The sequence below is a fragment of the Streptopelia decaocto genome (assembly GCF_964273445.1).
Source record: "Streptopelia decaocto genome assembly, chromosome: 1".
Taxonomy (NCBI): domain Eukaryota; kingdom Metazoa; phylum Chordata; class Aves; order Columbiformes; family Columbidae; genus Streptopelia; species Streptopelia decaocto.
Genome location: NC_138663.1, coordinates 84,292,487 through 84,320,248, shown reverse-complemented (window position 1 = coordinate 84,320,248; position 27,762 = coordinate 84,292,487). Strand labels below are relative to the sequence as shown.

Below are 27,762 nucleotides of genomic sequence, written 5' to 3'. Positions count from 1 at the left end.
ACTTACCACCATGGTAACTACATTGACTTTATCTTGAACTAACACCTCTACTAGAGGAAAAAGGCCTGTTGTGTGCCTTTAATGAGAAAATTTGATGACCGACATGCAGAACAGTTATAGGTCAGACTCTGCCCTGGTTTAATTCTGAGTTTAGTAATGCCCCTGGGATATAAGGATGAGCATGTGGTCTACAGATGGCTGAAGAGCAGAAGTTTATCTGGGAGAAGAACTAAAACTTTTGGCATCATTTTAGGCCACCATAAAACCAAAAAAAAAAAAAAGATATTTCTATGTGGAGGAAAATTTGAAGAAAAATGAAAGTTGGCCTAATAGCAACATTTTGTTTTAAATCCAAATCTAAAACTGAATTTTATTCAGTGTGGAATATAAAAAATATAAAATACAGAAAACATTTCTCTCTAAAATCTTGAAATGAGATGTTTCAGTAATGTTGGATATTCCCTCCATTCCTCTCCTCATTATTGCTTTCTGGTTTCAACACTGAACTAACGCAATGCGCGTAAGAGGAAATGATCTGATAATCACAAACCGAAGCAATCACGATCTGAGTTTTCTGTTGAAATACATTTTAGTGTCCAGTTGGTTTGAGGAGGATATGTACATATTCATGTGTTGCCAGCTCAGGTGCCACATGAGAATTATGTGTGGGCTGAAGGTCACAATTTATGAGAAAGCTGATAAGAATAACAGCTGTACTGGTTTTTATAAAGCATAAAAAAACGGAAGGGGCTAAGTATTAAGAATTGTTTATCAAAAGCTACAATGTGAGAATTTACAGTTGAAAAAACAATAATGTTTTTTTCCTTCCGTTCTACAGACATCTAAACATTTCTTTTGACCTAATGTGGTATGAAGGGTGAGGAGAGGCCGGAAAGGGTGTAATACAGGGTACTCCTTCAATTAGTCCATTTTGATTGCAGATCTGAAAGCATCTTCTCAAAATGGCAAGTGAGGTGGTTTACGCCGAGGTATCATGCAAGGAAAGAGTGCATTTTACTTCACGAACTTCAGACACAGGTAAAAAGTGGTCATCTTAATATTACTTACTCTTCCTTTGCTCAGTGACATATTCTTAAAACTTTCATTCTTTCTTAAATTGAAGTACTCGTAAGATGCTGAAGTCATGTTGAAAACATGTTTATAACTATTAACATCTACCCCTGCTTATTATGTATCTATTTCTTTGGCAAATTCATGTTTATTAATAGAAGCAATACTGAATTCTAGAAAACGTAAAGAACGACCTTTAGAATCACATTCTGGATTTCAGAAGTATGGCTGAAATGTGCTGTTTCTCAAACACATTAAGGATCAGACACTGAATATATTAATATGGTTTATTGGAAACTCATTGGCATTTACAGTGCACTGATGACACTGAACAGACTTTTCTCTCCCACAGTGCCTTTACATTTTGTATTTTAATTTGATTTATTTCCTTAGACAACAGAAATCTTTTTAAATTATTAAATTATAGGTCTATTTATATTTTATTTCTCTTTTTTCTCTCTTTCTCTTTCTCTTTCTCTTTCTCTTTCTTTTTCTCTCTCATTCTTTCTTTTCTGAAGGTTCTATGTTGAGAAAAATACAAGTCAAGAATCAATGGAGGTTTCTATAATTTTCAAAATTGTTAGTCCTACAATTTGTGTATGACCTACTGATGTCTTTAACTATAAAATTGCATTACTTTAAAATTTATTTTCAATAAATAGAGAGCAAAAGATAGCCATTAATGGATATTAGTAGGAAATAGTTCATGTATCGAGTTATATTTTTTAGATTCTGATTTAAAAAATAGATCTTTGCTGGTTCTAAGACAATTAAGCATGGGAAATTTTTTTAAAATTATAAAATCCAGAGGTCACAGTGCGAAAGAAAAATATGTTCTGCATATGCGAGCAAAGCAACATTTATTCCATAAAAATTAGTTTTGTAGATTCGCTCCTTGGGACACTATACTAAAACTACCTGTACACATATGATGTCTTTCATGTGTTAACTCAGATTGCTCCTTAGATTGTGTGATCAGTTCACCATAGAAGAAATGCATTGCCAGGACAGCCTTTGGTACCCCAGTGTAGAAGTACGCCATAAGTACTTATTGGAGATGCATGCACTTGCCTAGTGCAACCACCTCCACAAGAAGTTTCAAAATTTGAGAGCATAAAGTTCTGTTCCACCTAATTTATTTTTTCCTCACCTGAGACTATCCTTTAAATTTCCCATTATAATTTATAGTTTTAAATGCTTTCACACAGCTTTTAATACTCTTCAGTGAATTATGCTCAGAAATTGCTGCTCTAAGTTACCCTGAGAGCCCTCTAACCCTATAACATACTTCTGAAAGTTGCCAATATGGGCTGCTTGGACACTGCCTGAAAAATTTTAATGGCAAATTATGAGACTAATTAAGTAACCAAATTTCAGGCAAAATGTATTTTCTTGTGCTTTAGAGTATGGTGGCATGGTTTTTACCCTGTCATAATACTTTTTAAACATCTTTTCAATAATACCAATATTCTTGTCACTTCTGTGAATCTTGCATCCTTTTTAGTCTCCTAATAAATGCTTTCCTTTAATAACATCCTAAAACAATTACTTCTACAGGCTGATTCTGATATCTTGCAGGAAGAAATACTTTAAATCAATCTTGAATTTGTTACCAATTGATATTGTCAGTGTGTCCTAGCCAGGTATAGTAAGAAAACACAGACCTATATTTTTGTGTGTGTGTTCTTATATATATAAATTTCCATTATACGTACTTACAATTTCTATCTTACATTTCTACAAGTGTTCCATTGCTTTCATAGTTGAGAGCACAAGCACAGGAAATCATGGTCCTCGTCTTCTGCCAAACACTGTGAACTCTTCTGACTCCTTGGCTGCTGCATGAGAAATGTGCTGCGTTTCAATGCAACAGCGATTTGATCATGCTTGTTAGTAAATAGTGGTTTAGATTTGATGTTTTTCGTAAGTCTAAGGCAGATCTCAGCAGCTGTGGCACCCTTAGGAAGCTGCATTTCTTGGCTTGATATTTGCCATGCTATGGTGAGTTCAGAGCAGTTGAGTTAGCCGTGAACCACCTGCCTGAAAAAGCTCAAAGGAAGCAGCTGCTGTCTCACTCAATAAATATTTTACATTAGACGATTGATACAAGACTTGGGAAGGGTCAGAGGCTCCTGTGAAACAGGAACGACAGCTTAGGCCAGCAAGGAAAAGGGGTTCATAATGCCTTACCTTTAAGCATTTTTTGAGTTAAGACATCAAGGTTTGTGCTGTTTTATCTGATTACACAGCTCTAAGTTTGGTCTGCTTCCCCATAGCCAATATGCCTGTCCCCTAGCTACTCCACACCCCGCTTCTCTCCTCCCTTCAGCCCCCGTCCTTGCCTGAACTGCTTCCTTCAGGTTTTGTATGTGGTGGATAGAGCAAATCGTCCATGTTGCTGGACTTGTCATACATTTTTAACAGTTTAGGTTTGCATTTGCTCATCTTTCCCATGGCACTTCGGAGAAAAATCTGTTTGGTTTCTCTGAAGAGAAATACTCATCTTAGTTCATACACTATCAGCAAGCAAATTTGATGTAAGTATCTCCTGGGAAATGAGGCAGAACATATAAAGCAGCCAGCCTACAAGGTGGTGTGTTGCAGTTGATACAAAAATACAGTTTCTTCTTTCCTTCCGCTTTCACACCTACCGAAAGCTGCTGGGGTCAGTCAGGCATGTCCCGCCACTCTGTTTTCCCTCTCCTTCTTACTCTGACAGTTCATTTGTGGATTTAATATCACAAGATGGAGGAGGAACTGCCATAGGGCATTTCCCCACATTATTACACATCTTCCTACTTACACCTCTTCCTTTTGAGCTTTTCTGATTGTACAATATTGCTGATTTGGGCCAATAATCTTGTAGAGATCCTCTGGTCAGTGAGATGTTTTCTGGATGTTCCTTTAAGTATACAAATTTGAAAGCACTGCCTACATGACAGTTTGACCAGCTTGACCAGGTAATAGAGATAAGGTACCCAAACATGGCCTGTGCCTTCCTTGACCTTTACATCTAGCACTTGCCACTGAAGTAAATAGCCAAAGGATGCGCTGCTTTTGCAGCAGATGGTGAAACAGATCTCTTTTCTTATGCAGATAGCCAGTGTAAGCATCCATGCATAATAACAGACGAGTGTAGGCAAGGCTTCCAAAGATAAAGAGAGCAATGCTTAGCTTTTGGTGTTAAAGCAAAACAATCTTTGCAAACCACCCTTGTTCTTAGGAAAATGAATGGCTGCTGATGAAAATCCTGTTGCCAGTTCTTTTTCCAGCCCAGCTTGCATTACAGTTGGAGTTGATGATCTTAAAGGTCTTTTGCAACTGAAACGATTCTACACCACTACTATTGTTAGTGAATCTGCTCAGGTGATCAAGCACTCCTGATAGCGCAGCAGACAACGATTTTCCCCCCTTGAGTCTGGAAAGGCAGGGAACAGAACATGCAGTTTTTCAGGCAGTCCCACACCTTTGGGGAAACCCATCATGAAAACACTGTTTATGTACTCCATTGCTTGTAAAAATCTTGTAACACGTAGTGAAAACCTTTTCTTTAATGGTTGTAACCATGAGTGTCACAGCCATGGTAGTGGTTACCAGGGTGTATGAGGGTTTGCTACTAACTGACCACCAGATGCGGAATGGCAAAATCTCCAGCAGCCGCTGGTATGTGTGCCAATCTCTGCCATGTCACATTTGAAAGCCTAATGTGAGACAGGGCTATAGAAAGTGCTGGAGTGCTTGCCATAGGCTCCATGCATAGCAAGAGGCAATCCTTTTGCACTTGGAAGGAATGTCTCTCAGTAATAGAAAAGCCATGGTTTATATTGCCAGCATGTGCTCTGTCTCAATACAGTTTTTTTCAGTGAGGCCATGTCTTAATCTAGTATAATTTGTGTAGGCCAAACTTTCTGAGCAATCTGGAGATGGCAGGTAGTTTTCACTGGGAACCAGTGTATGCTCTGAGGCACAAGCATCTGTCAAAGATTTCTTCCTGACATGTGCAAAAGGCAAGAGTAAGGCCAGAGGAGATTTTATTTTTTTAATAAATCCTGGAAACAGATATCTGAGAATGAGGTTGGCCTGGGAAGATCTTTATCCTGATGAGCAGCTGACAAACAGTAAAGAAGTCAGGAAGGAGCATGACAAGTAGCACTTGGAAGAAAGAAAACCATGACCGGGAGAAGATCAGCTGTTCCCTGTGGTTTCTAGACCTCATTACAACAAAGAGCATAAATGTTCACCATGACATAAAGTCCTGCTCCATGTCCTTGGTTTGTGAAATGGGTATTTCTAAGCTCGGAGGAATGGATGTCTTGACTTAGCGGAGACAACTGCTGCTGCTGTTTGAGCAGTGGTGCCAGCTCCGCACTGAATATGGAAAGCTTCCCTTGCAAATGGTGCAGAAAGTATGCATCTGGGCACTGACCTAAGAGGAGCAAGAGCCTCCTCTGCTGGCAAATGAGAATGGTCATAAATTAGCAAGGCAAAGATTCAGATGAGTCTATTGTTAAGTTTTCTCTCTCCAAGTTTCTGTCTTATGTAACCACAGGGTGGAAAAAAAAAAAAAACAAACCAACCTGTGTTTGGACTATTCTGGCTGAGAACTAACTGCAGACAGGCTTTTATTTCCCCTTTTTGTAGAGAAAATTGAATTAATGGTTTGTACTGAATATCTGTGCTCTGTCTGCAGTGGTGCTTACCAACCACTAATTAAAATTTCATCTAAATACTTGGAAGAATGAACTTGAGGAAGAAAAATCTGTGAATGAAATGAAAATAGTATGTTTAGATTTTGCATAATGTTTTACATTTGGTGCTTTACTGTGAACTATTAAAAAATATGTTTAATTCAAAATTGATGGAAAAATAGCTTGTGTCTGCTCTTTGCACATGCAGTACAACATAGCTTTGTTCCAATAGGAACTGTGTTCTTCTTTGTTGAAGGAAAAACAGTAAAAAACAGGCATGCTTCGTACCCATGGGAAAGATCTGAATTCACCAGGAAGAAAAAGTTAATTAAGAAGTACATAGAAAAAAAACAGTTTAGACAAAAAAGTTGCCTTTGATTAACTTCTGCTTAAAGATTGACAGAATGTATACTCATGTGTATAAATATGAAATAATAATAATAATAAATAACAATAGAGTAGTTCAGTGTGTGATAACCTACAGAGTTTTTTTCTAATTTTCTAAAATGTAATAACAATAACATTTTTTGTCTATAATTGGAAAACTGCGCAGCAGGACAATTATTTGCACAAACTCTTCTAGTAATTTATTTTTGGCACATTCATTCAGCAACACACAAATATTATCAGAAGGCGAGGCGAGGCGAGGCGAGGCGAGGCGAGGCGAGGCGAGGCGAGGCGAGGCGAGGAGAGGAGAGGAGAGGAGAGGAGAGGAGAGGAGAAAGAAAAAAGGGAAGGGAAGGGGAAAGGGGAAAGGGGAGGGAAGGGGAGGGAAGGGAGGGGAAGGGAAGGGAAGGGAAGGGAAGGGAAGGGAAGGGAAGGGAAGGGAAGGGAAGGGAAGGGAAGGGAAGGGAAGGGAAGGGAAGGGAAGGGAAGGGAAGGGAAGGGAAGGGAAGGGAAGGGAAGGGAAGGGAAGGGAAGGGAAGGGAAGGGAAGGGAAGGGAAGGGAAGGGAAGGGAAGGGAAGGGAAGGGAAGGGAAGGGAAGGGAAGGGAAGGGAAGGGAAGGGAAGGGAAGGGAAGGAAAGGAAAGGAAAGGAAAGGAAAGGAAAGGAAAGGAAAGGAAAGGAAAGGAAAGGAAAGGAAAGGAAAGGAAAGGAAAGGAAAGGAAAGGAAAGGAAAGGAAAGGAAAGGAAAGGAAAGGAAACTCTCTTGCATGTCCTTGCTCTCTCCATCTTCTCAGAGAAGATCTGATGGTGGTATTGAGAATCACAAGTGCTGGCCTTGGGCAGGTTCTCTAATTGAAGTACTTTTTGTCTCTACAGGTGATCAAACCACAAAGGCTGAGGTTAATGTGAAACAGAGATCCGACAGACCTGATAGCACACCCAAAACTACACATACAGGTACTGCAACACTGCAGAACATTTCATGTTTTCTCCTTCTATTTTATCTTCTTTGTATGCCAGCATAATTATGTATTTACATGTAGTAGAGGAGTTGCTTAGGGCTCAATGCCCAAAGAGGTGTTGATATGATCTAGGCAAATTAAAAGACCTTCAAAACCTTTCCCAGCTGGTGGTTTGCCCTGGGGGTGCCTCAAGGCTACTGGTGACAGTGTTTGCAAAGTTAACAGGTAGAGTCCCATGCTCACAGGTTTGCCTTAGGCTAAACTGTCCCTCAGTCTTTGAGGACTCAGGGTGTGGGTGTCCCTTGTCTCTGGGGCTCAGTCTAGCAAGACTTTGTCTTGTGTCTGCACTGCCAGTATGGATGGCACCTTGGAGCAAAGGGTGGCCCCTGGGCCTGGTGGTGCAGAGGAATTGGCATCCATGCTCCTCAGTGCAAGCCACGCTGGAGCAAACCAGCTGCTTCTGCACAGCGTAGCCCCTGGCCACTTATCTCCTCTGGGCCCCATAAGACTTGTTTGGTTGTGGCATTCTGGTTCAGAAATACCTGAGTTTAAAAGGCTCCGTTGCACCACACCAAAGTACTTTCTTTTTTGAATGCATGGCATGGAATACATTGCAATATGCTGCTGGGAATGTGTCATGGTTTAACCTGAGCTAGCAATATAACCACAATAGATGCTCACTCACTCCCCCCTGCCCCGGTTCCCACCCCTGGATTGGGTAGAGAATCAAAAGGGAAGGAAGAAACTCATGGATTGAGATAAACACAGTTTAATAAAATAACAAAATAACACTAACATATTAGTAGTAATAATAATATAAAATGGAAATAGAATATAAAATAAAAGATACTCAGTGCAATTCCTCCCAGACTCCATCTGCACCGAACAGCCAGTCCCAGGCAGCAGGAGCTGATCCTGAGGAAAGAAGAGAGGAAAAGTCAGAAATGCCCAGAGACCTCTGCAAAATGACAAGATGGCAAAAGGCCAAACTAATGAGAATCCTAAACAGAACTCACCCAAACAGGTCTCCATCCCAACTCCAAATGAAGCTAGCCAGAAGATCCTTAAATATGAAGCATGACACTAATGGCATAGATTATTCTTATTGATCAGTCTGGATGTCAGTCAAGCTCTGCCCCATCCATGCCCCACTTCCTCACTGCCTCACACCTCTGGGCAGAGCACTGAGAACATCCTTGGCTCTCAGACCAGAGCAATTAAAAACATTAACTCTGTACTGGGGTGTTATTTTCTTGTTCTCAAGTGCTAGCTATGAAAAAGAAAGGTTTCTAACTGCACAGAATGTAATGAAGGTTCTTATGTAGACCACAGGTATGTCCAGTGGGGATACTGCTAGAGAACTTTTCTTAGCAGGAGGAGTAAAATTGGCACTGTCTGTGCCTGCGTTGTTGGAAGGGAATGGTTCTCTGAAACACGACCAGCTTTCTTCTGTGAAGGGACCAGTTAGTTCATCCCAGAAGGATCCCAGAAGTAAATGAATGTGTACCATACACAGGCAGTGTGGTTCACTGGAGGACCAGGATGTGGTAGCAGGACAAACTGCCATTCCATGCCTCTAATGAGGAGATCACACAAAACACAGCAACTCCCCACCCATTCAGCAGCCAAACAGCACACTTTTCCAGGGTATGAGATGGTATCACTTTCAATCTTGGCTGCAGGTAATTTCAATCCATTTTCTCCTGCTCCCCACTTCTTCGGAGATGCTCAGAACATGATTAAAATTTATTTTGCAGTGGAGACACTCACAAACTCTTCTGTCCTTTTTAGAAACAATTTATGTGTATTAATTTCCAAATGCATTTAGGGTGAATGACAGGTCAGCAAGAGTATTTAAAGCACAGAAACTGAATTATTTTTAGAAAGTAATGGCCAGGGAGCAAAAATGAGATTTTGAACAGTTATTTGACAAGTTCAGATAACTTGTGTCTATCTGAAGTGAAAATTTTAAGATACATTATACTATTTTCTCAAACTGTGTAACCAGCGGTCAAAGTAAATTTTGTTTTGAAAAGTGAAATAACACGTTGGATATAAGTTTGAACTCTTTTGTATGAAATAATAGTGAAGAAGTGAAAGAAAAATTGCATCCCTCCAATGCATAAGAACAATGAAGATTTTTATTAAAAAAATGTTAGATTCAGAAAGTGCTAGTGAGAACAAATGTTTCCATTTGGTGGTTTAATTTGGCCTTACCACAAGATAAAAGAAACTGAAAGCCTCAGATGGTGTTTCTGATTAAAAGTGGCAGTCAAGCAGACAACAGAGTGGGCCAAGTAGAGATCTTGGTCCTGCTGTTGCAAAGGCAAAACCAATTTACTGGCCTCTTTTAAATGCCCTCTGATTTTATGCCAGTGAACCCAGGACTGAACTGCAGCATGAAAAGTATTGTTAGTAATGCAGTTTTGATGTATCACCACAGGCATATTTATTTGTTGACTGCCTTTTGTACCCCACTCCTCACTTCGTCCGTTCTTTCTCTGATTCTGCATACATTGTCCATATTTCCAGGTTTATAGAATTTTAGTCTAGGAATACCAAAATCCACGTATGATATATACAGATAAATACTATAGATGAGCTCTGTCCCTTCACATTCTTCCCTGAAACATCTTTGAAATCAGAGAAGTCAGGTGTTTGTTCTAATTCTGGTTTAAATTTTTTAGATATTTTAAAGATTTTTTAAGGTTTTTTTACTATACAGATCAGTTTGGGAAGCATCAAGTAATGGGGATCAAAACAACACAGGGATCCTGGACAGGATTATAGCTGGAACAGAAGAAGATGAAGGCAGGGATTTCATGGCTAATTCAACACATGTTTATTTGTTGTGCTTAAAAAGGATGGTAATCTGGAAAAAGAGTCTCTAGAATTTCAAATTACCTATAATTTTTTTTTTTTTAAATCCTGTATGTGAACTTCAGGATTTCCTTATGGGTCTTCAATTCTATAACCTCGGAAAAATAACCCGTGACACAATGACCATTGCAAGCCATTCTCCAAGGGAAAAGCCAGGTATATTCCAGAATGAGAAGCACTGGCAGAGCTTTGCAGGAGTTGTAGGCAAACTGCATGGCCTGGTGTTGACACAGCAGTGTTGGCAATGCTTTGCGCTGCCACAGAGAGTGAGAGGTCACATTTTAGGTATCTTCTCAAAAGCTATGATGATAAAAACTGGGACTGGCCAGGAAAAGGATTCTCCTGACCCTGAAAATGTGATTTCACATATAAACATACACATATACAGGTTTATATACATGTTAACCTATATACATATATAAATATTTTTTTTCACTTAATAACTAAAATTCGAGGACTCATAGCTTTCCAGTTTTCAGGAATCTGGGGTTTTTTGGTTAAGAAAAGAATTTTCAAAGTAAGGTTTAGCTTCTACATGTAGCTGAAAACAGCAACAACAACAAAGACAAAACCACAAAAAAAACCCAAACACACACACACACAAACACCAACCAAAAACACTAAAACCAACCAACCAACCAACCAACCAACCAACCAACCAACCAACCAACCAACCAACAAAACATAAATGTTTTCAGCATCTGCAGCACACCAAGGGCATCCTTATAAACTTACTCTTCGCTTTCCACAGGTGCTAGATCTATAGCACAGAGTGTAACACATTTCTGCTGAAGGCCTAGCTAAAATGATTTTGCACACTCCTATAACTCAAAACAAAATCTGATTTGCTGCTGCCTGTGGTGAGACCCTTCTCCCTTGTCCCTTTGGCAGTGACCTGCTTGGAGAACTCACCCTGGTGTTACATTGCTGTCATCTTGTACTTCACTGCAGTGATTCTGCTCATCACTGTCATCCTCTTGGCAGTGAAATGTCACCATCTCTGAGGCAGATCCTGCTGTCTTGCTGATGTACAGGGTAAGCCATTTTTAGCCATGTTTCTGTTTTATACAGTATGTTTGCATTTATCAACGGAGGTGAAAGGAAAAGTCCCAAACCAAATGTTGAAGTCACCACACAGATTCACCCAGCCAGCAATTCACAGTCCCACTAGATAATGTCCAGCTCCCTGCCACCAATGCATGTTGCACTTAATGAAGCACGTTTGATACTGAGCAGCTTTGGCAAAACCACCTGCCAAAGCAAGTATTGGGCTCTGCTGATTTTACTGCAAGAAAATCCATCACTTAATTGGAAGTGTCTCCCAGCTGTGGAGTGAAATAACCCCACAAGCCTGCCATGATGAAACGAGCACATCGCTGGGTGCAGCTGCGGGTGGTTCCCATAACCACTATCTAGGCCAAGATGGACAGTAACCTGTTAAAGTGACAGGAGACAAGCCAGCTGTGTTGTTCAGACTGGGATTTGAAGGAAAACAGGAGAACAGTTGTCTGGTTTGGACTAGGAATGGCAGTGAACAGGCTTCCAGAAAAAACCTTCCCATCCACACATAGTGCTTCTTGTAGAGCACTTAAGCATGTCTACTCTGCCAGAGGCTGTCCTGAGGAGCCCCGTACCCCTGAGGCCCCAGAGGAAGTCAGGTTGTGCAAGAACTTGCCTTGGTTGATGAGGACTGGGTTAAGGAACAATTAGGCAATCTGAACATCCACAAATCCATGGGCCCAGATGGGACGCACCCACAGGTGCTGAGGGAGCTGGCTGAGGTCATTGCTGGACCACCCTCCATCATCTTTGCCAAGTCTTGGGAGACAGGAGAGGTGCCTGAGGACTGGCAGAAAGCTAACGTCACTCCAGTCTTCAAGAAGGGCAAGAAGGAGGACCCGGGTAACTATAGACCGGTCAGCCTCACTTCCATCCCTGGGAAAGTAATGGAATGACTTATCCTTGGTGCCGTCTCAAGGCATATCAAGGATAAGAGGGTCATTAGGGGCAGTCAACATGGCTCCACCAAGGGGAAGTCATGCTTGACCAACCTCATAGCCTTTTATGAAGATATAACAATGGTGATGATGGCAGGGTGCTGTATGTGGTCTGTGGTCTACCTTGATTTCAGTAAAGCATTTGACACAGTCTCCCCTAGCATTCTCATAGCTAAACTGAGTGAGTGTGGTCTGGACGATCGGGTAGTGATGTGGACTGCGAACTGACTGAAGGAAAGAAGCCAGAGAGTCGTGGTCAATGGGGCAGAGTCAAGTTGGAGGCCTGTATCTAGTGGAGTGCCTCAAGGGTCAGTGCAGGGCCAGTATTGTTCAATATATTCATCAATGACTTGGATGAGGGACTAGAGTGTACTATCAGCAAGTTTGCTGATGACACCAAGCTGGGAGGAGTGGCTGATACGCCAGAAGGCTGTGCTGCCATCCAGCGTGACCTGGACAGGCTGGAGAGCTGGGCAGGGAAAAATTTCATGAAATATAACAAGGGCAAATATAGAGTCCTGCATCTGGGTAGGAACAACCCCAGGTTCCAGTATAAGTTGAGGAATGATCCATTAGAGAGCAGTGTAGGGGAGAGGGACCTGGGGATCCTGGTGGACAGCAGGATGACCATGAGCCAGCACTGTGCCCTTGTGGCCAAGAGGGCCAATGGCATCCTGGGGTGTTCTAGCAGAGGGGTGGTTAGTAGGTCAAGAGAGGTTCTTCTTCCTCTCTACTCTGCCCTGGTGACACCACACCTGGAATATTGTGTCCAGTTCTGGGCCCCTCAGTTCAAGAAGGACAGGGAACTGCTGGAGAGAGTCCAGCGCAGGGCAATGAAGATGATTAAGGGAGTGGAGCACCTCCCTTATGAGGAAATACTGAGGGAACTGGGTCTCTTTAGTTTGAAGAAGAGGAGACTGAGGGGTGACCTCATTAATGTTTACAGATATATAAAGGGTGAGTGTCACGAGGATGGAGCCAGGCTCTTCTCGGTGACAACCAATGATAGGACAAGGGGTAATGGGTTTAAACTGAAACATAAGAGGTTCCACCTAAACTTGAGAAGAAACTTCTTCTCAGTGGCAGTAACAGACACTGGCCCAGGCTGCCCAGGGAGGTTGTGGAGTCTCCTACTCTGGAGACATTCAAAACCCAGCTGGACATGTTCCTGTGTAGCCTCATCTAGGTGTTCCTGCTCCGTCAGGGGGATAGGACAAGATGATCTTTCGAGGTCCCTTCCAATCCCTAGCATTCTATGATTCTATGAATTACTCCTCCAGATTCTTCTCCCTGGAAGATATCACTGGCCATACTGAAGACGTCGTGTCCCATCCTGAGCCAGAAATAATGCCTGTGTCACTGTGCAGCTCACTAGTTTTATGTGCACCCCTTCACACATACGTGTACCACCCCTCCAACACAAGGCACAGAACGTCTTGCCATGGTCTTCATGGCATACAGGTGCCCTCTCTTTACTCATAGGACATTCACAGTAGGTTGAACTTCACTAAGATACACTACTTCTATTAGCTTTTTTCTTTTTCGTTTGCAGGTAGCTCATCATGGGAAGGCTCTGCTTTGTCAACAAAAGAAGACATAATGCTTGTTTACTTTTACGTTATTTTTTCTGAAGAGACCTCTGCAAAAGAAGACATGCCATCAGTCTGATCACTGTACAGTTATGTTTGCTGGGGTCTCCATTAAACCTCTAACTTCTCTATATACGGACAAAACATGTATTATTACTTTTATTTGGAATCTGCTTAATCCTGTAATACCAGCAACCATCAAACAATATCAGTGCATGTAACAAGGAATAGGCTCAAGCTGCTACATCAAAAGTTTGGTTTGGATCTTTTCTAGACAACACAGATGACCAGGTGGACCAATTTGAGACATTGCTTTTAATTCACACCTGACTTGATTTTCCTATAATTTGCAATATAGATAAGCTTTTCTATTTCAATATTTGCAAGTACAAGAATTTGTAGATAAAACAGAGAATGTGAAAGGTTCAACTTTTTTATGAAGCCCAGATTTAGATGTGATTTTTCAGCTCCTGACAGCCTTTAGTGGGATTTGTATTAAAGGGGTATTGAAGGTACAAGAAACTATATTAATTTGGTAGAGAAGTCTCAGACTCATCCCCCTATAGGCTTGAATAAAATTATTGTGTTCTACTTGTCCAGAGCTTATCTCACAGAGATACAATATGCTGTGTCTTTCTTGGGTCAGTAATTAATTTTGTATTTGTTTTTGTTTCTTTCCGAAATGCTGTACCTTCAGCTAAATCAGAGTCCTCCACTAGAACTAACCCACTTCAAGTTCAAATGCATTTATTTGTTATTACATTGCTGTCTTTTTTTCATATTATTTTCAGTTCTCATCAATTATGTTATAACTTATTGGGGGCAGGCTGATATCAGTGATATTCAGACCCTGAGCAGGAGGGGTCTGTGTAGCAATTATTTCTAAAATTTTTGCCTGTATCTAAGCTTATCTGTATTTAAGTCATGCTGTTGCTGTTGATAATGTACCACATTTTTATAGTATATGCACCAGAAATCAATAAAGAGATTTAGTAAAGCTCTTGACATGCCGGTGTTTGTTCTTACATTAGTCAGACTAGAAGAAAAATAAAATTTGTACTTGTATCACTGTAACACCTCTGAACTGTTGTCATGAAGCAGGATGCTGGTGTATTAAGTGCAGTCTAAAGACAGAATCACTGCCCAACAGAACCCAGCATGAAAGGAATATTAGAACACAATGGCTACATCTTTCTAGAGATCACCCTTTTGTTTGCCAGGTGCTCTGGGATAAATCCAGGTCATCAAACACCAGTGGATAAAGAAATCTTTAAAAAACAGACATAATAAAAGAAGAAGCATCAGATGGCATTTTGATCTGAAATGGATCTGCACGTTGTTGTCATTCACTAACATGATCTGATCTTATCTGGAAGATCCTTAAGATAGTTGTCTTTCACATCAGACTCTCAGATAACCCTTACAACCAAATGAAATTGCCAGTCCAAATTAATTAGCTCCAGCTTTCTTTAGAATCAAGAAAAATTCCATAGTCTTTGGGAGCTAAAGTGATGTGGTCTTGCACATATAATTGTTCAGATATAGCAGGTTATTGAAAAAGAACATGCAGCAGCAGCAGTCATTAGTTCCTGGCACACAGGCCCTACCAAGTAGAAAGTCTTAATTTCAGAACCGGGAGCTGAACTGAAGGCACATCCACCCAGATGCTGCATATGCAAATGCAGAAATGGGAGATACATTTCAGGACCAATTAGAAATCATCACTGACTGTAAGACTGGGACTCACTGCAGATAACCAGGTCCTCGGTTGCTGCAGGCAGATCTCCAGGAATTTTAATGGCAGGTCCTAGCATCTGGAAGGGAATCATTTGCATTGCATAGACAACTGGGTAAGAAGCATGCATATACTGTATGCTGACCAGTCACTCTGAAGGAGAGAAAAATATTCTTATTAAAATAAGAAATTGTTAACTAAAACCAAAGTGACTGGATTTTCTGTTTACTGAGAATTTGGGACATTGGCCTGTGGTGTTGGCAATGCACCATAGCATTTAAGACAAGTTTAACAAACTTCCATCTGAATTTAATGCTCTGCAGGCAGATGGTATAGTTGTGTTCACTGAATTTGGTGGAGTTTGTCAATGTTTTTATCTATTTAGCATCTTTGAAATGAAAAGTATTTCCTGGCTGATGGCTCTTGGCAGACAGAAAGCTATGGATGGTGGATGGGCAGGTGTGTATCAGGCTCCTGTGGATTCCTGTTAAGCTCCAGCTACTTCTTGGCTTGTGGAGCCACACCAGCTGATCAGCTCTGTGCTTCATTCTCATCCTAACAATACTAAGGATATGAGCAAACAAAATGCCTCTCCACTTCCATCTGTTTCGTGCTCATCACACTCCTGCTCTCAAATGTAAAGGCAAAATACTCTTTGACACAGTTTGAGAGGAAAATGGCCTGTTAGCGAATTGTTTAAACAAGGTTGCCTGGTCATTGTTTGTATATATGACATTATACATATTACACATGACATCTAAAAAATCATATGTGACTGTAAATCTGGCACTAGGGAGTTGACTTTTTCTCCTTTGTTTCTTGCCCCATTCCTTTTCTGTGGAGAGTTCCTGATTTTCTTATATTGCATTCTCTCTTCCTCTGTCTTCAGGCACATCCCAGAGCTATGTGTGACACTCATTCCTGCTGTTCTGGCCTTTTTTTTTTTCCCCTGGCTTTTCAGCCCTTGCTGAAGCACCATCCCTTTTATTTTTGGACACAGTAATGCATGTGTAAAGACCAAAGGAGACAAATAAAAGAATGAAGACAAGCCATGGCTTTGGTAACTTGCACAGGCTAGAACAAACATTTTAGGACCTTGATGAACATAAATATAAAAATGTAAGAAGAATAAAGAAAATGCTAAACTAGGAGAAGCTTCAAACCATTTTATTTGGAATGTCAACAGACTCTTTTTAAAGGTTGCAGTGTGGGAATAGGAGGGATGGGAGCTCATATGGAGAAGGAGGTACTACCATTCATATTTTCAACCCTGTACACCTTCTTCCCTAGGTAGCAAAATTCTGAGCTAGCAGAATACTCAATATTCAGGCATTGCCTAGCAATTCTCACCACTGCATCAATTCCCGAGAGAAGATGTAACAAAGTCCACTTATGTGGAAAGGAAGAGAATTATATTCTGGCTAATACCTGGCATCAAGTCACCAGTGTGAGAAGCAGCTGATTTACCTGCCTCTACAGGCAGGTAGAGAGCTTTTTCTATTCAGATACTTTCTCTCCCCGCCCCCACCCGCCCCGAGAGCAAAGCCATCTTTACAGGCAGGAGAACTTAAAGGTTGGAAATCTGATCTCTGTTGTGTCCTGCCTTTTTGTGGGCAGAGAGACAACTGTGCATTCCCCACCCTTGGCTGCTTGGGCAGCAAGGGAGCCACGGTACATCCCAGTGAATATTCCAACGGAAATGCTTGGGAGACCAAGGATCTGGTTAGGAGCTGAGCCATGAACATGGAGGACTTACCCTAGCCCTACCCTCGTCAACATAAAGATAGAGCTCATAGAGCCAGAAATTAGTTCAAGACACAGGCTAAACATGAGACTGGACATTTAGCAAGTGGAAGGCAAGAGGGTGGATATATTAGATGGGCAACAGAAGAAAGTGCAAGGTAAAGATAACACAAAGTAATTGGTGAGGTGTCAGAATGGGAGAAGAGGGACAGTAGATCACTGGTAAAAAAGCAGGGCAAGAAAGTGGTAGTTAATCGACAAAGAAGACAGCAAGACCTAGTTACCAGAGAAATGGTTTCAGTGAGGAAGGACAATGGGGGTTAACAAACACACATTTCCACTTTGCTTGATTCTCCCTTCATAATTCCATCTCCTTTTTCCCCACAGGAAATTCCTTTCGTTTTTTCACTGCTTCCTGTCTGGGACCACATCAGTTACATGCTAGAAAAGCTGGGGGTCAAAAAGACCATGTCATCTCATAGTCTTATCTGGAAACACTAGAATGCTCACCTTTCTGCAGCATAGACTGGCTGAAGTCCATTCTGTCTGTTACACAGGCTATGCAAAGCATGCTGGTATTCCACAAAGGAGGTTGCAGGGGGTCTGTCACATTCCAGTTTGAAGCCATATTCTTCTGCAGATACTGCTGTTTACTTGTGTCTCCTTATTTTGGATTTCCATTAAAACTCTTCAGAATTTCTTTGTGTTTGATCCAGGTGTTTGGGGGTTTGTTTCTTTTCCTAAGAGTTGTGTAATTTCTTCTTATAGCCTGTTACAGAGCAAAAAGAAGAGGCACTTTCTTGGAAGCAAAGATACCAAGACCAGGCTGTGGCACCACAGTAAATCTGCCCTCAGGTCTTCTAGTGCCACATCAAAATATCCTTATTTTGTGCTGTCTGAAACCTGTTACATATATTGAAGAATATCTAGCTTTTAATTAATACATTTTAGTCACCACTTAACGTCTCACGCAGATAAAGTCTGCCATATTTAAAAGCACGATATGCTGTTAATTAAGTCACTTGATTTTTAGCAGTTGCTTTTCCCAAAGTAGAGAGACAACTCCTTCCTGATGAGGAGAATTAGAAGGTAGTTCTCTGAAGATGCTCAGTTGTCTGCAGTCATGGACAGGGGTTCTAGTCACACTACAACAGATATCTCCTGAGATGTTCACAGTTTGGGAAGCCAGTCATAGAATATCTATGAGCAATTCCCTTGAATTTGATGGGCCTGCTCATAAACGTAAAGGCAGAAGGATCAAATCTGGATGACATAGACAGGCTCTTTAAAAGAAATGTGAAGACTGAAATTGTGGTGTGATGAAGGCTGCTGCCTTAATTTTCCTCTAGAAAACAACAAAAAACCCCTGTTGTTATTTCATGTCAATATAATAATGTGTGAAAGAATTACTAAAAGTAAAGAACCATCCAGAAAACTTCACATATCCCCCCAAACTGGGCTTATAAATCAACATACTAAATTCTGTTAGATGAGCTTACAGCATGCAAAAACCTCATCCATGCTTTCAGGGATGCTGGCCCTTCTTCTGGCCTGGCATAGTAGCTGGAGACACCAAAGCCGAGACTAAGCTGAGAGCGGCTCCCTTGAACCGCGGGGCAGGGCACAGCCAGCTCTCGCCTCCCCCTGCTTCCCATGAGGCCGGCCTCCAGCCCGGGGGGGTGAGGACCGATGGAGCGGACGGGGGAGAGCGCTGCCCCGAGTCTCTGCTTTTACAAATGAATGGAAGGCGAAAGACTGTGATTTCCACTGCCCTTAAAATGCGGGAATGCGTTTGGGCAGCCCGGAAGTGCTCAGCATCTCCCTCCACCCGGATTCCCCCCACCACCCCGGCTGCTCCTCAAGTATCGGCGGGGCCGCGGTCCCTGCCGGCGGGCTGACCCGGACCATGGCGAGGGAAGCCCTGCTCGTCCTGGCCTGGCTGGGCCCGCTGCTGGCCTTCCCCGCTGCGGCACCAGGTAACCGGGCACCTGCCTGATGGGTTTCATTTGGGTAGAGCCGCTTTCTCCAGGTGACTGTATCTGGTGGGGTATCCCAGTCTCCGGCCATGTTTGTGGTACAGGCTTTTCCCTGCCATCCCTGTCATAATCAGTTTGCTTGCAGGGGGTTACCTGATGTGCTCCATCTCCCACTCAGATGAGATATTGTTGGAATAGCTCAATCATATTTTCTTTCTAAGATGAAATCTGAACAGGACGTTTTTCTTGTGCATGTACCATGTGCAGAAACCTCTGAGCAAGGTCAGGCTGGATGGGGCTCTGAGCAACGTGATTTAATTAAAGTTGTTCTTGATCATTGAAGGAGGGTTGGACTAGATGACCTTTAAAGGTCTCTTCCAACCCAAACCATTCTACGGTGACACAAGTGCAGCGCGGAGACCAAAGGTGCTGTTGGGAAGCAGTGATGGAAAATTCAGCTGGTCTCATTACTGTATATGCCTGTGATCTCTAGAGATCAAAACAGCTCTTAGGGTTCCACAGCTGAAGGTCTGTGGAGACAGTGGAGAGTGCTTCCAGAAAGTATTTAATGTCCTCTGAGCATACAGGAGATATTTAATTCTTTATCATAATTACTTAATTATTTATCATCATTATTGTCCTCAGATATCACAGCTTCTTACCTGGAGGACACAACCACAGAAGCTATGGGTGAGTTTCTTTCCCCCTTAACCAACTGCAGAAGGAATGGACACCAAGACCAGGAGTTCCCTAGGGAGCTACACAGAGGAATGCTGGCTCACATGACACTTTAAGCAGTGTAAATGTCCTACCATAAAAATCAACCCTAAAATGGGGAAAACTGAAAACTAGAATGCTTTCTAGACTATTTCAGCCCCTAGAGCATATACTTCACTGAGTTCAAATGCATAATATTGACAGAAACTTCAGAACTGATCCTTAACAGACGAAAAATGTTCTTCAAAAAATGGGATACAGCTCCCTCTCTGAACCCTGCTTGCTTTTCAACTGGACTACTCACATGTCCTCCATCACTCTCATACCATTTTTAATATATTTACCAATACTCATTTTGCACATGGATACTGGCACACACAAAGGCTGTATATCCTGACAAAAATCAGACACAAGTTCAGTAACAAAACAGGCACTGGAACTTATTTCTCCCAGTTCCTACAGTGGAGGTCTAACCAGCATCCATCTGCTCTGTAAAGCTAATAGGAATTGAAATAAATATTAGTTACTGAAGTCAGCAGATAAAACTCTGACTCCAGAGAAGGAACCAGCCTGCTGAGGAAAACAAAAATAATACTGTGTAGTCACACAAAAATTCATAAAACACAGTTTTACTTTATTAAAAAGTTATATGGAAGTTTTCCTGGTGAAATAGTATAAATACGTTATAGTTTGTATGTTAACTGTAGCAAGTGAAAAGTGATCTCCTTGTAAATTATATCAGTCTGAACCTCAAACAGAGCATGTGAAGCCATTTTTCTTTCAAATGTTTGCTTTAATGTTTTCACAGCATTATGTGAGCATTCATGAACAACTTATAACAGAAGCTGTCTGGGCAAGACGGACACCAATGCACAGAAACCTTGGTTCTGCAGCAACACTGTTCTTTATGTCTAGACCTGTTCAAGGAGTTTCTTGTCTTATTTTCCCCTCTAGATCTTGCATGGGCTTTGCTACCTTTTATTTGACATGGAAATTGGGTCCAGGTCTCAACTGCATCTCAATAGTGTAGTGGGCAGCTCTCTGTATTTCTTCTTAACATAGTGGAAGTAACATCCTATACATGTGCTGAGTCTTGTTTTACATTGGTTTAGATTTTAAATTAGGTCACGTTGGTATCCAGTGTAGTTTAGTTAAAAGTCTTTAAAAATGCCCAAGAGAAGCAACACAATATTCTAGAAATTTGATATGTAAGAGATTTGGTTATGTATGGTTTGATCCTGCTGTGGTCTTTGCAGGATTGATTCATATAATGTATACTGCTGCTTAGTATAGCTCAAGAGATTTGAGTAATGTGAATGACAACACTTCCCAGGAGAATGCTGTTACTAGAAATTAACTCTTTAGAAACATGTTCATTGGCAAAATTTCCATTTTTTCATGTCATCTCATTTAGTACTTGCCACACATGCATCTGATAGATGTAATTAAGATAAATTTAGTAATTTTTTTTTTCTAAAATTTTTCAAACTGGGTTTGAGTCTTTGCTTTTCTTTGTTTCACCCAATCTTTTACTGAGGAAGGAATAACAAAGATATGTTGTGAGTTTCCACCTAAATTACAACATTATTTTATTTCCTAGAAACATAGTATTCCATGGAAGTGTGCTAATGTCTCTATAATATCCCAGCATTATTGATATTAAAGAAAAAGCACTGATATTAAAGGATGGATCTTCTTATTTCTCTGTTTAGCAAAAGAATATTAAAATCTTACACTTAGGAATAATGAACTTCCACTATCAAATTGAATTTTTGAGTAAAAACTTTTTTTTTCCTAGTTTCCAACATGTATTATAGGTTTTTAATGAAAACTAGTTTCGTTTATCCCAAATTTCCACTCTTCTGTAGAAGAAACAAGTACAGAAAAAAAGAAGAAAATCCACATCTGACCTGCCCTAATTCTTCTCTAAAAAAAATGCAGCAGTTCAGTTCCGAACCCATACCATATTCATTAACAGCAATACACATTTCTCTGGTAATGCTGCTGCTATTTCTTTTTTTCTTTTAAAAAAAAAAAAAATCCATTACCCTCTGGTGGTTTGCTATAGGCAATTATGTGACTTTTTCCTTTGGTTTAATCTAACTGTACTCTGCATCTTCCCTGCTGTCATGAAAACTGTTCTTTTAGAGATGACGTTGTGGTTTTTGTTAGAAATGAGCAATTTCAAATACTTTCTCTAAGTCTACCCTGGAAATAAAAAGGACCTTCCTGTAGTTGTGGTTTTATCAATTATGTTCATTGTCATGACTGCATTAAAGATATTATCAGGAAAAAGTAAAGTATAAGGTAATATAAGAAAAACTTTGCAAGCATTTACAATCTTTAGAACAATAGGCAGAAGTCTTTTTGTGAAGCTTGGGTCTTTTTCTTCCATACTTTGAGTTTTGACTAACACTGGCAAGTGCACAAGCCTAGAAAGAAGGTGGCTAATTTGTCTGCTTTAGTTAGCTTTCCCTACATATCACCTTTCAGGATGAAGACTCAGCTGGAAATGTAAACAGGTGAATTTGTGTCACCCTTCTTTTCTTCAAAACCCTTCTTAACCTCCGTATCTGTTATCTCTACCTGATCAATCATTAGAAGGCAGACAAACTGATTTTTTTTCAAAAAGTGTAAGCCTATTTTTCTTTTTGTCAGTGGTCTAAGGAGCAAATTAAAATTATTTTAAAGTGTATTAGTTCAGTTTTAAAGTGTGATACTAAAGAGTGAAGAGTATATGTATAACTGAATCCAGTAATCCTAAAATAAGACATAATTTCTATTTTAATTTTGTTTCCACATAGCTCCACCAGTGTTTTGCACTCCCACCCTGAAGCCTCCCTGCTAACCCAGTCCAGAGCTCCCCCAACAGATTTACGTATACATTTCAGTATGTCCTGGGGCAGTTTAGAGTTTTTTCTAATACTTTGTGTTGCTGTGCTAACACTTTATTTGCACCCTGCAGCAGTTGTTTCCTTCTAGCTTTTGGTTTGGTTGCAGGTTAGTCTGAGATGGTGTGTTACACTGAAAAGCTTCCTTACTAGATGTTTTTTAAGCATCTTTAAGAAAAAGGTATTCTATATAAAAGAATAAAGTAATCAACAGTTAATCCTGGCAGTATGTATTTGTAGTGTTTTCTTTTTGTCTAGCTGAACTCACTCTTCACCCCAACGGAGATGAGCTCAGTGAATATCTTGCAACTTAAATATTTTTTTGTGTTATATATTGTATTTTGGTGTGCTGCACAAGACCCTTCTGTTTTCAGAAAGGGGCTACCTGTTTGTTAGCCATGGTCTGTGATGCATTATTTAAAGCTCTTGATAAATTGTTGGAGCATCAGCTGCAACTCTGGCTTTCCTTTTTCCTTTTTTTTTTTTCCCGCATTTGGATCAGTTCTCTGGCCGGGGCTCACAACATAGTGTCTCTGATAATTCAGGTGTCACAACTGAAAGTTGGACATTTTCTAGTACAGGAAAAGGACCCAAAGCTTATTTGAGAGGTAACAGCTTACACAAACTGGCATTGCTGCTGTAATACCAGAGATGCAGCAGAGCATCACTTAGATGTCATATTTTCCCAGTAGCCCAGATGTTATCACTTTGTTCTTTGGGCATGTAGCCACACCAGCTGGCTAGATGTGCCCAAGGGTTTGTAGGTGTTGGAGAGCAGCTAGTGGATCATGGTTGACCTAAATGTACTCCCTTGTATTCCTTGCTGCAGATGAAGTAACCACCAGTGGAAGCAGAGGCAGGAGGAGTGAATACACTAAGTTAGCTTTGTACTTTCTGCTGCTTTTAAGGTACGTAACTCTTGTTGCTGTGATATATATGTTTGCAATACCTGCATGAAAGGCTGTAACTCCATTGGGAGGTTGCAGTGGCCATAGAGGGACTAAGACCCAGGCCATTAAAGGTGTGTAGATTTTGCTTTGGGACCCCAAGCCATGTTTTCATACCAGAATACTGTGGGAAAGACAGCTTCAGCCCAAGTCATCAATTAATGTTCTTCAGATTCCTTTCTCTTTTCACCACCAGAGTCCTCTGTGCTTTATTTTGAAGACCTTATTCCCATTAATACTTCTTCCTTTAATAATAACTGCCAGTATCCCTCCAGTCTTGACTTACACTCCCTTTGCCCTGCCAGCTGTGTCCTCTCTACCTCCCTTACTGTGATGTCCTCTGACACTGGTTATCTTCTTTCTTTTCAACATTTCACTAAAAAAAACCCAAGAAGGCACAGTATTCCACATGAAATAGGTCAGAGTTGCTATTAATCTTGGCAAATTGCCACACCAACAGAAACAGCTCTGAATTCAGCTTTTCCATGACCTTGATGCTTCAGCAGTTGCTCTTCTGCCTCACAGAATTCATGTTTATCTGTGTTTTGATGCAGTCTGTACAAATCTTGCTTTTCTGGCCCTTGACTATGTCTCTTGTCCTTGCTCTTGCATTTGTGCTTGGACAGCATAACCCCAAAACTCCTTTCATGCCCAGGATCCCCCAAATCCAGGGGGAACCCAAAAAGTCCAAAGTTGATCAGCATGCTCCCAGCTTCTTTTGCACACTGTGGGAAGCAAGTGCCTCCTGGTGGGATGTTCACCTGGAGGAAACCACCTGGAGTGCAGTTTCCCTGCCCTGTCACGCAACATTTGTGCAGTTGGACAAAAGCACTGAGAAATCTGAGGGTTTAGCTCCCACCAGCAATATTACTTTTCAGTCTGCTCGGTAGCAAGCAAAATATTTAATACTCTTTGCTTGGTAGGGTGGATTTCAAGCAAGGTTGGGATGGTGGGCAGAGAGGTAGATGGATCAGGATCCTATCGTCTTCCTCTTCTATATCTGGCTTCAGTGGCTCTTCCACGGAATTAAACTTGAACTTTGGTGCACTTCTCAGAGGCTGAGGTTTCTTCTAAAGCCTTTTGAAAGCTTTGCCTTTTAAAATATGCCATTATTATTTTTAATAATCAGTTTGTTTGGGTTTTTTTTTTTCTAATAGTTGAATACGACTCTGTCACAGAGGAAGACTACATGACTGGTATGTCCAGGGGGCTCTGTTTCTTCTACCCTCTGCCTACAAATGTCTTCAGTCAACAGCCTCACCGTTACCCTCTCTCACACACACCTTGGATTCATACAGTGTGTGATGGCCTGTAGAGAGAAGAAGGAAAATTTTATGGTCATTGCCTAGATCTTGGCTTCTTAGCCTATTCCTTTGTGAAGTATAATGAGAGGCAGATGGACTGAGGGTTTTTATTGTTTCTGGCCTTTGTAATCATTCTAAAAATAAAAAAAAAAATTCATAATCTGGTCTGCTAGTTAAGTCAGAAAATTTGTCAGAGGTCTCAGAGATGAGATAGTTATTTTTAGTATGCTATGTTTTACTGGAAATAGGAGAAAAAAGCAAAATTTTTATAATTTCCTTTCTCCAGCTGTAATTACATTACAGAAATGAAATAAATCAAGCAGAACTCCAAAACCCTGTTTAATAGTATCCAAATATCCTTCTCATTTGGCATATTTTTCGTTTTTGTCTGTTGTATTGCCAGTATTTTGCTAATTTTTATTGTTGTTGCAAATTCTTTAAGCCTGCAGCAGAAACAAGTTACGTATATAAAACATAAGCAAAGGGAAAAAGTATCTGTGGGCACTTATTTTAAGAAGGCAAAAATAGCACAGTCTGGTTACGTATGTGATAAATGGCCAGCTTCGCATGAAAAACTCTTTTACCAGTTAGTGATATTGCTGGGTGGGGAAATGCAGCTGGGTTGCTACTTCTGCTCCCTCTACTTAGCGCAGCCAACCCTACACTACCCCGCAGTAGCAATTCACAAAGAGTTTTGCTGAAAAGGGTGTGAAACATATGTTTCCATAGAGTACTGATTTTCCTTTTTGTGTAAGTGAGACCAGCATCATCTCCACTGAGCAATATGTGCAGAAGAGAACATGTAAGAAGTTTCCTCTTTATTTTTATCTTTGTGTCTTTGTTATACTGTGTGAAAAAATTATTTTTTCAGGCACATTCCAGAGAACTATAACCATAAAAATGCTGAGGAGGAAGCTTGTAATTGTGGGGACTTTTTTAAATCCAGAGAAATTTCTCTACATTGAGGAAGCATTAAGCAGTAGATTTTGTCTCAATCAGTTGATAAAAATATCCATGAGATCTGTAACTCTTGTCTGAGGAAAACATGGCAAGGATAGGTATTTTTGCTGTGATATTAAAAAATATTGCCTAATAAAATAGTCCTGTGGTTCATAATGAGGGTACCCAGATATTCTGGTAATATAAATAAAAAGTAGTTGTCCTAATATCACATATTAAGGCTTCCCGGCTGTGCTAGGATTCTGATCTAAATTCAGGATACGGAAAAACATTCATAAAACATCAAAAATTAAGATGTGGGTTATCTCCATAGAATAAATGTACCTTGCAAGGGATGTGGCACAGCAATACAAGAATTCCTGATTTTACCATTATAGGCTCCCATTGCTGCATCTTTCTTCTCTGCAAATACAGCATAGTTGGAGAAGCATCAGGTCCTGTATGCCGGCAGCAAGTGGTCCATGCAGTGTGCCAATTGCCAACACTGCTTGGCTTCTCAGCTTCTGGATCACTTTCTTTTGAGTACTTCATCCAGTTTGGAAGCCGAAAAACCAACTGAATTATAAAGTGATTTGTTTTAAAGAACTGGCTTTACTGATTTGGGTTTTTTGCTTGTCTTTTTTTTTTTAACATCTCCTCCTTATGCCAGCAGTTGAGCACAGCATCAGTTTGAATGGAGGGTCTGTGACTGGGGATCTACGTGAGTTCTCATTTCTGTTTGTTTGTTTGCTTGTTTGTTTTCCCTCCTCTACAGTAAAAATCCTACTTTTCTTTTTATACAGATGTTACCTTACCTGTGTTCTTCAGGGTCTCAATCAATTTGGAAATCACAGATCTTCATGATCTAGGCAGAGTGCTCTGTTGTGTATTTGTTTGGTTTTTTTTTAAAAAGGCAACTTTCTCCCACCACTGGAAGTTTATGAAGTTGTATGTGCATGAGGAAGGGCAGAAGTTGTTACTTCAAGTTCATATCTGGGTCCTGGCTCCTTAGTGACTGGGCTGAGTCTGACACATCTGATCAAACATGTCTAGATCTGGAACCAGATCTAAACATTAATTTCAAAATGGAGTGTAATTTGGATGGGAAGAAAAGCATAACGTGTCTTTGGGTAAATTAAAATTACCTAGGATTGCTTGTTGCATGGCTGTTGTTTTAGGTTATAAACTCTTTTAATTGAGAAGGCAGCCTGGGCTCTTCCAGGGCATCCTATTTTTGCCCTTTCACTTCATTGTTTTCTTGTGACTGCCCTGACCTGTGCCAACCCTCTTGGGCATCACTGTGTCCTGCTTGGCAGATCAAGGCATGGGGCTGTATTGCTGCCTTTGCTGGGTGTGTGTAGGGGGTACTGTCCAGCAGCGTGACCCTTCTCATGTCTTGTTACAGAGGGATCCACATATGGTGAGGAAAATGACAGAGGAAAAGATCAGCCTTGTAAGTGAACACTTTTTGTAGGCATCCAAAGCAAGATAACTACACAATTTATCTGCACATTTTTTTTAAAGAACCTTTGTTATGAGATAGTAAGGCAGAGGGGATTAGCAGATACCTGTAGTGTCTCACAACCGATGGGTCAGTTCCTTAGTGTTACATCATGCTGGGACAGTTGAGAGCTACCTCAGGACCTCATGATTTGATATCTAACTCTTCCCATATAGAAAGACATGCACAGAGTGAAGAAACCTGGTCATCAGCTGGTGATCTCAGCTTCGTCACAGGAACATTTGGTTGCTAAAGTACAGAATTTGTTTTGTAGGGTAGGAATCCTTTTGCAAAATTTGCTTTGAATCCTCTTTGTGTTATTCTTAGAATCTGGATTGCAATAAATCAACAACGTTTGCCCTGCCATGCTGTAGTGCCTTAATTTTATTCTTTAGTAAGAGGACCAAGAAATAGAGAACCTTGGCTGCTAGGCTG

The 27,762-nt window shown here is 40.7% G+C and overlaps 1 protein-coding gene across 1 annotated transcript; it reads left to right on the top strand.

The window, feature by feature from the left end:
* Positions 1-937: 937 nt before the first annotated feature.
* On the top strand, positions 938-25,852 carry LOC309453001 (uncharacterized protein; the record flags this gene model as incomplete). Its single annotated transcript, XM_082076064.1, has 5 exons — positions 938-1,038; positions 7,023-7,103; positions 19,674-19,718; positions 23,466-23,544; positions 25,759-25,852. The coding sequence occupies exons 1-5, from the start codon at positions 963-965 to the stop codon at positions 25,850-25,852; spliced, it is 375 nt and encodes a 124-aa protein (XP_081932190.1). The 5' UTR covers positions 938-962.
* Between the last annotated feature and the right edge of the window lie 1,910 nt (positions 25,853-27,762).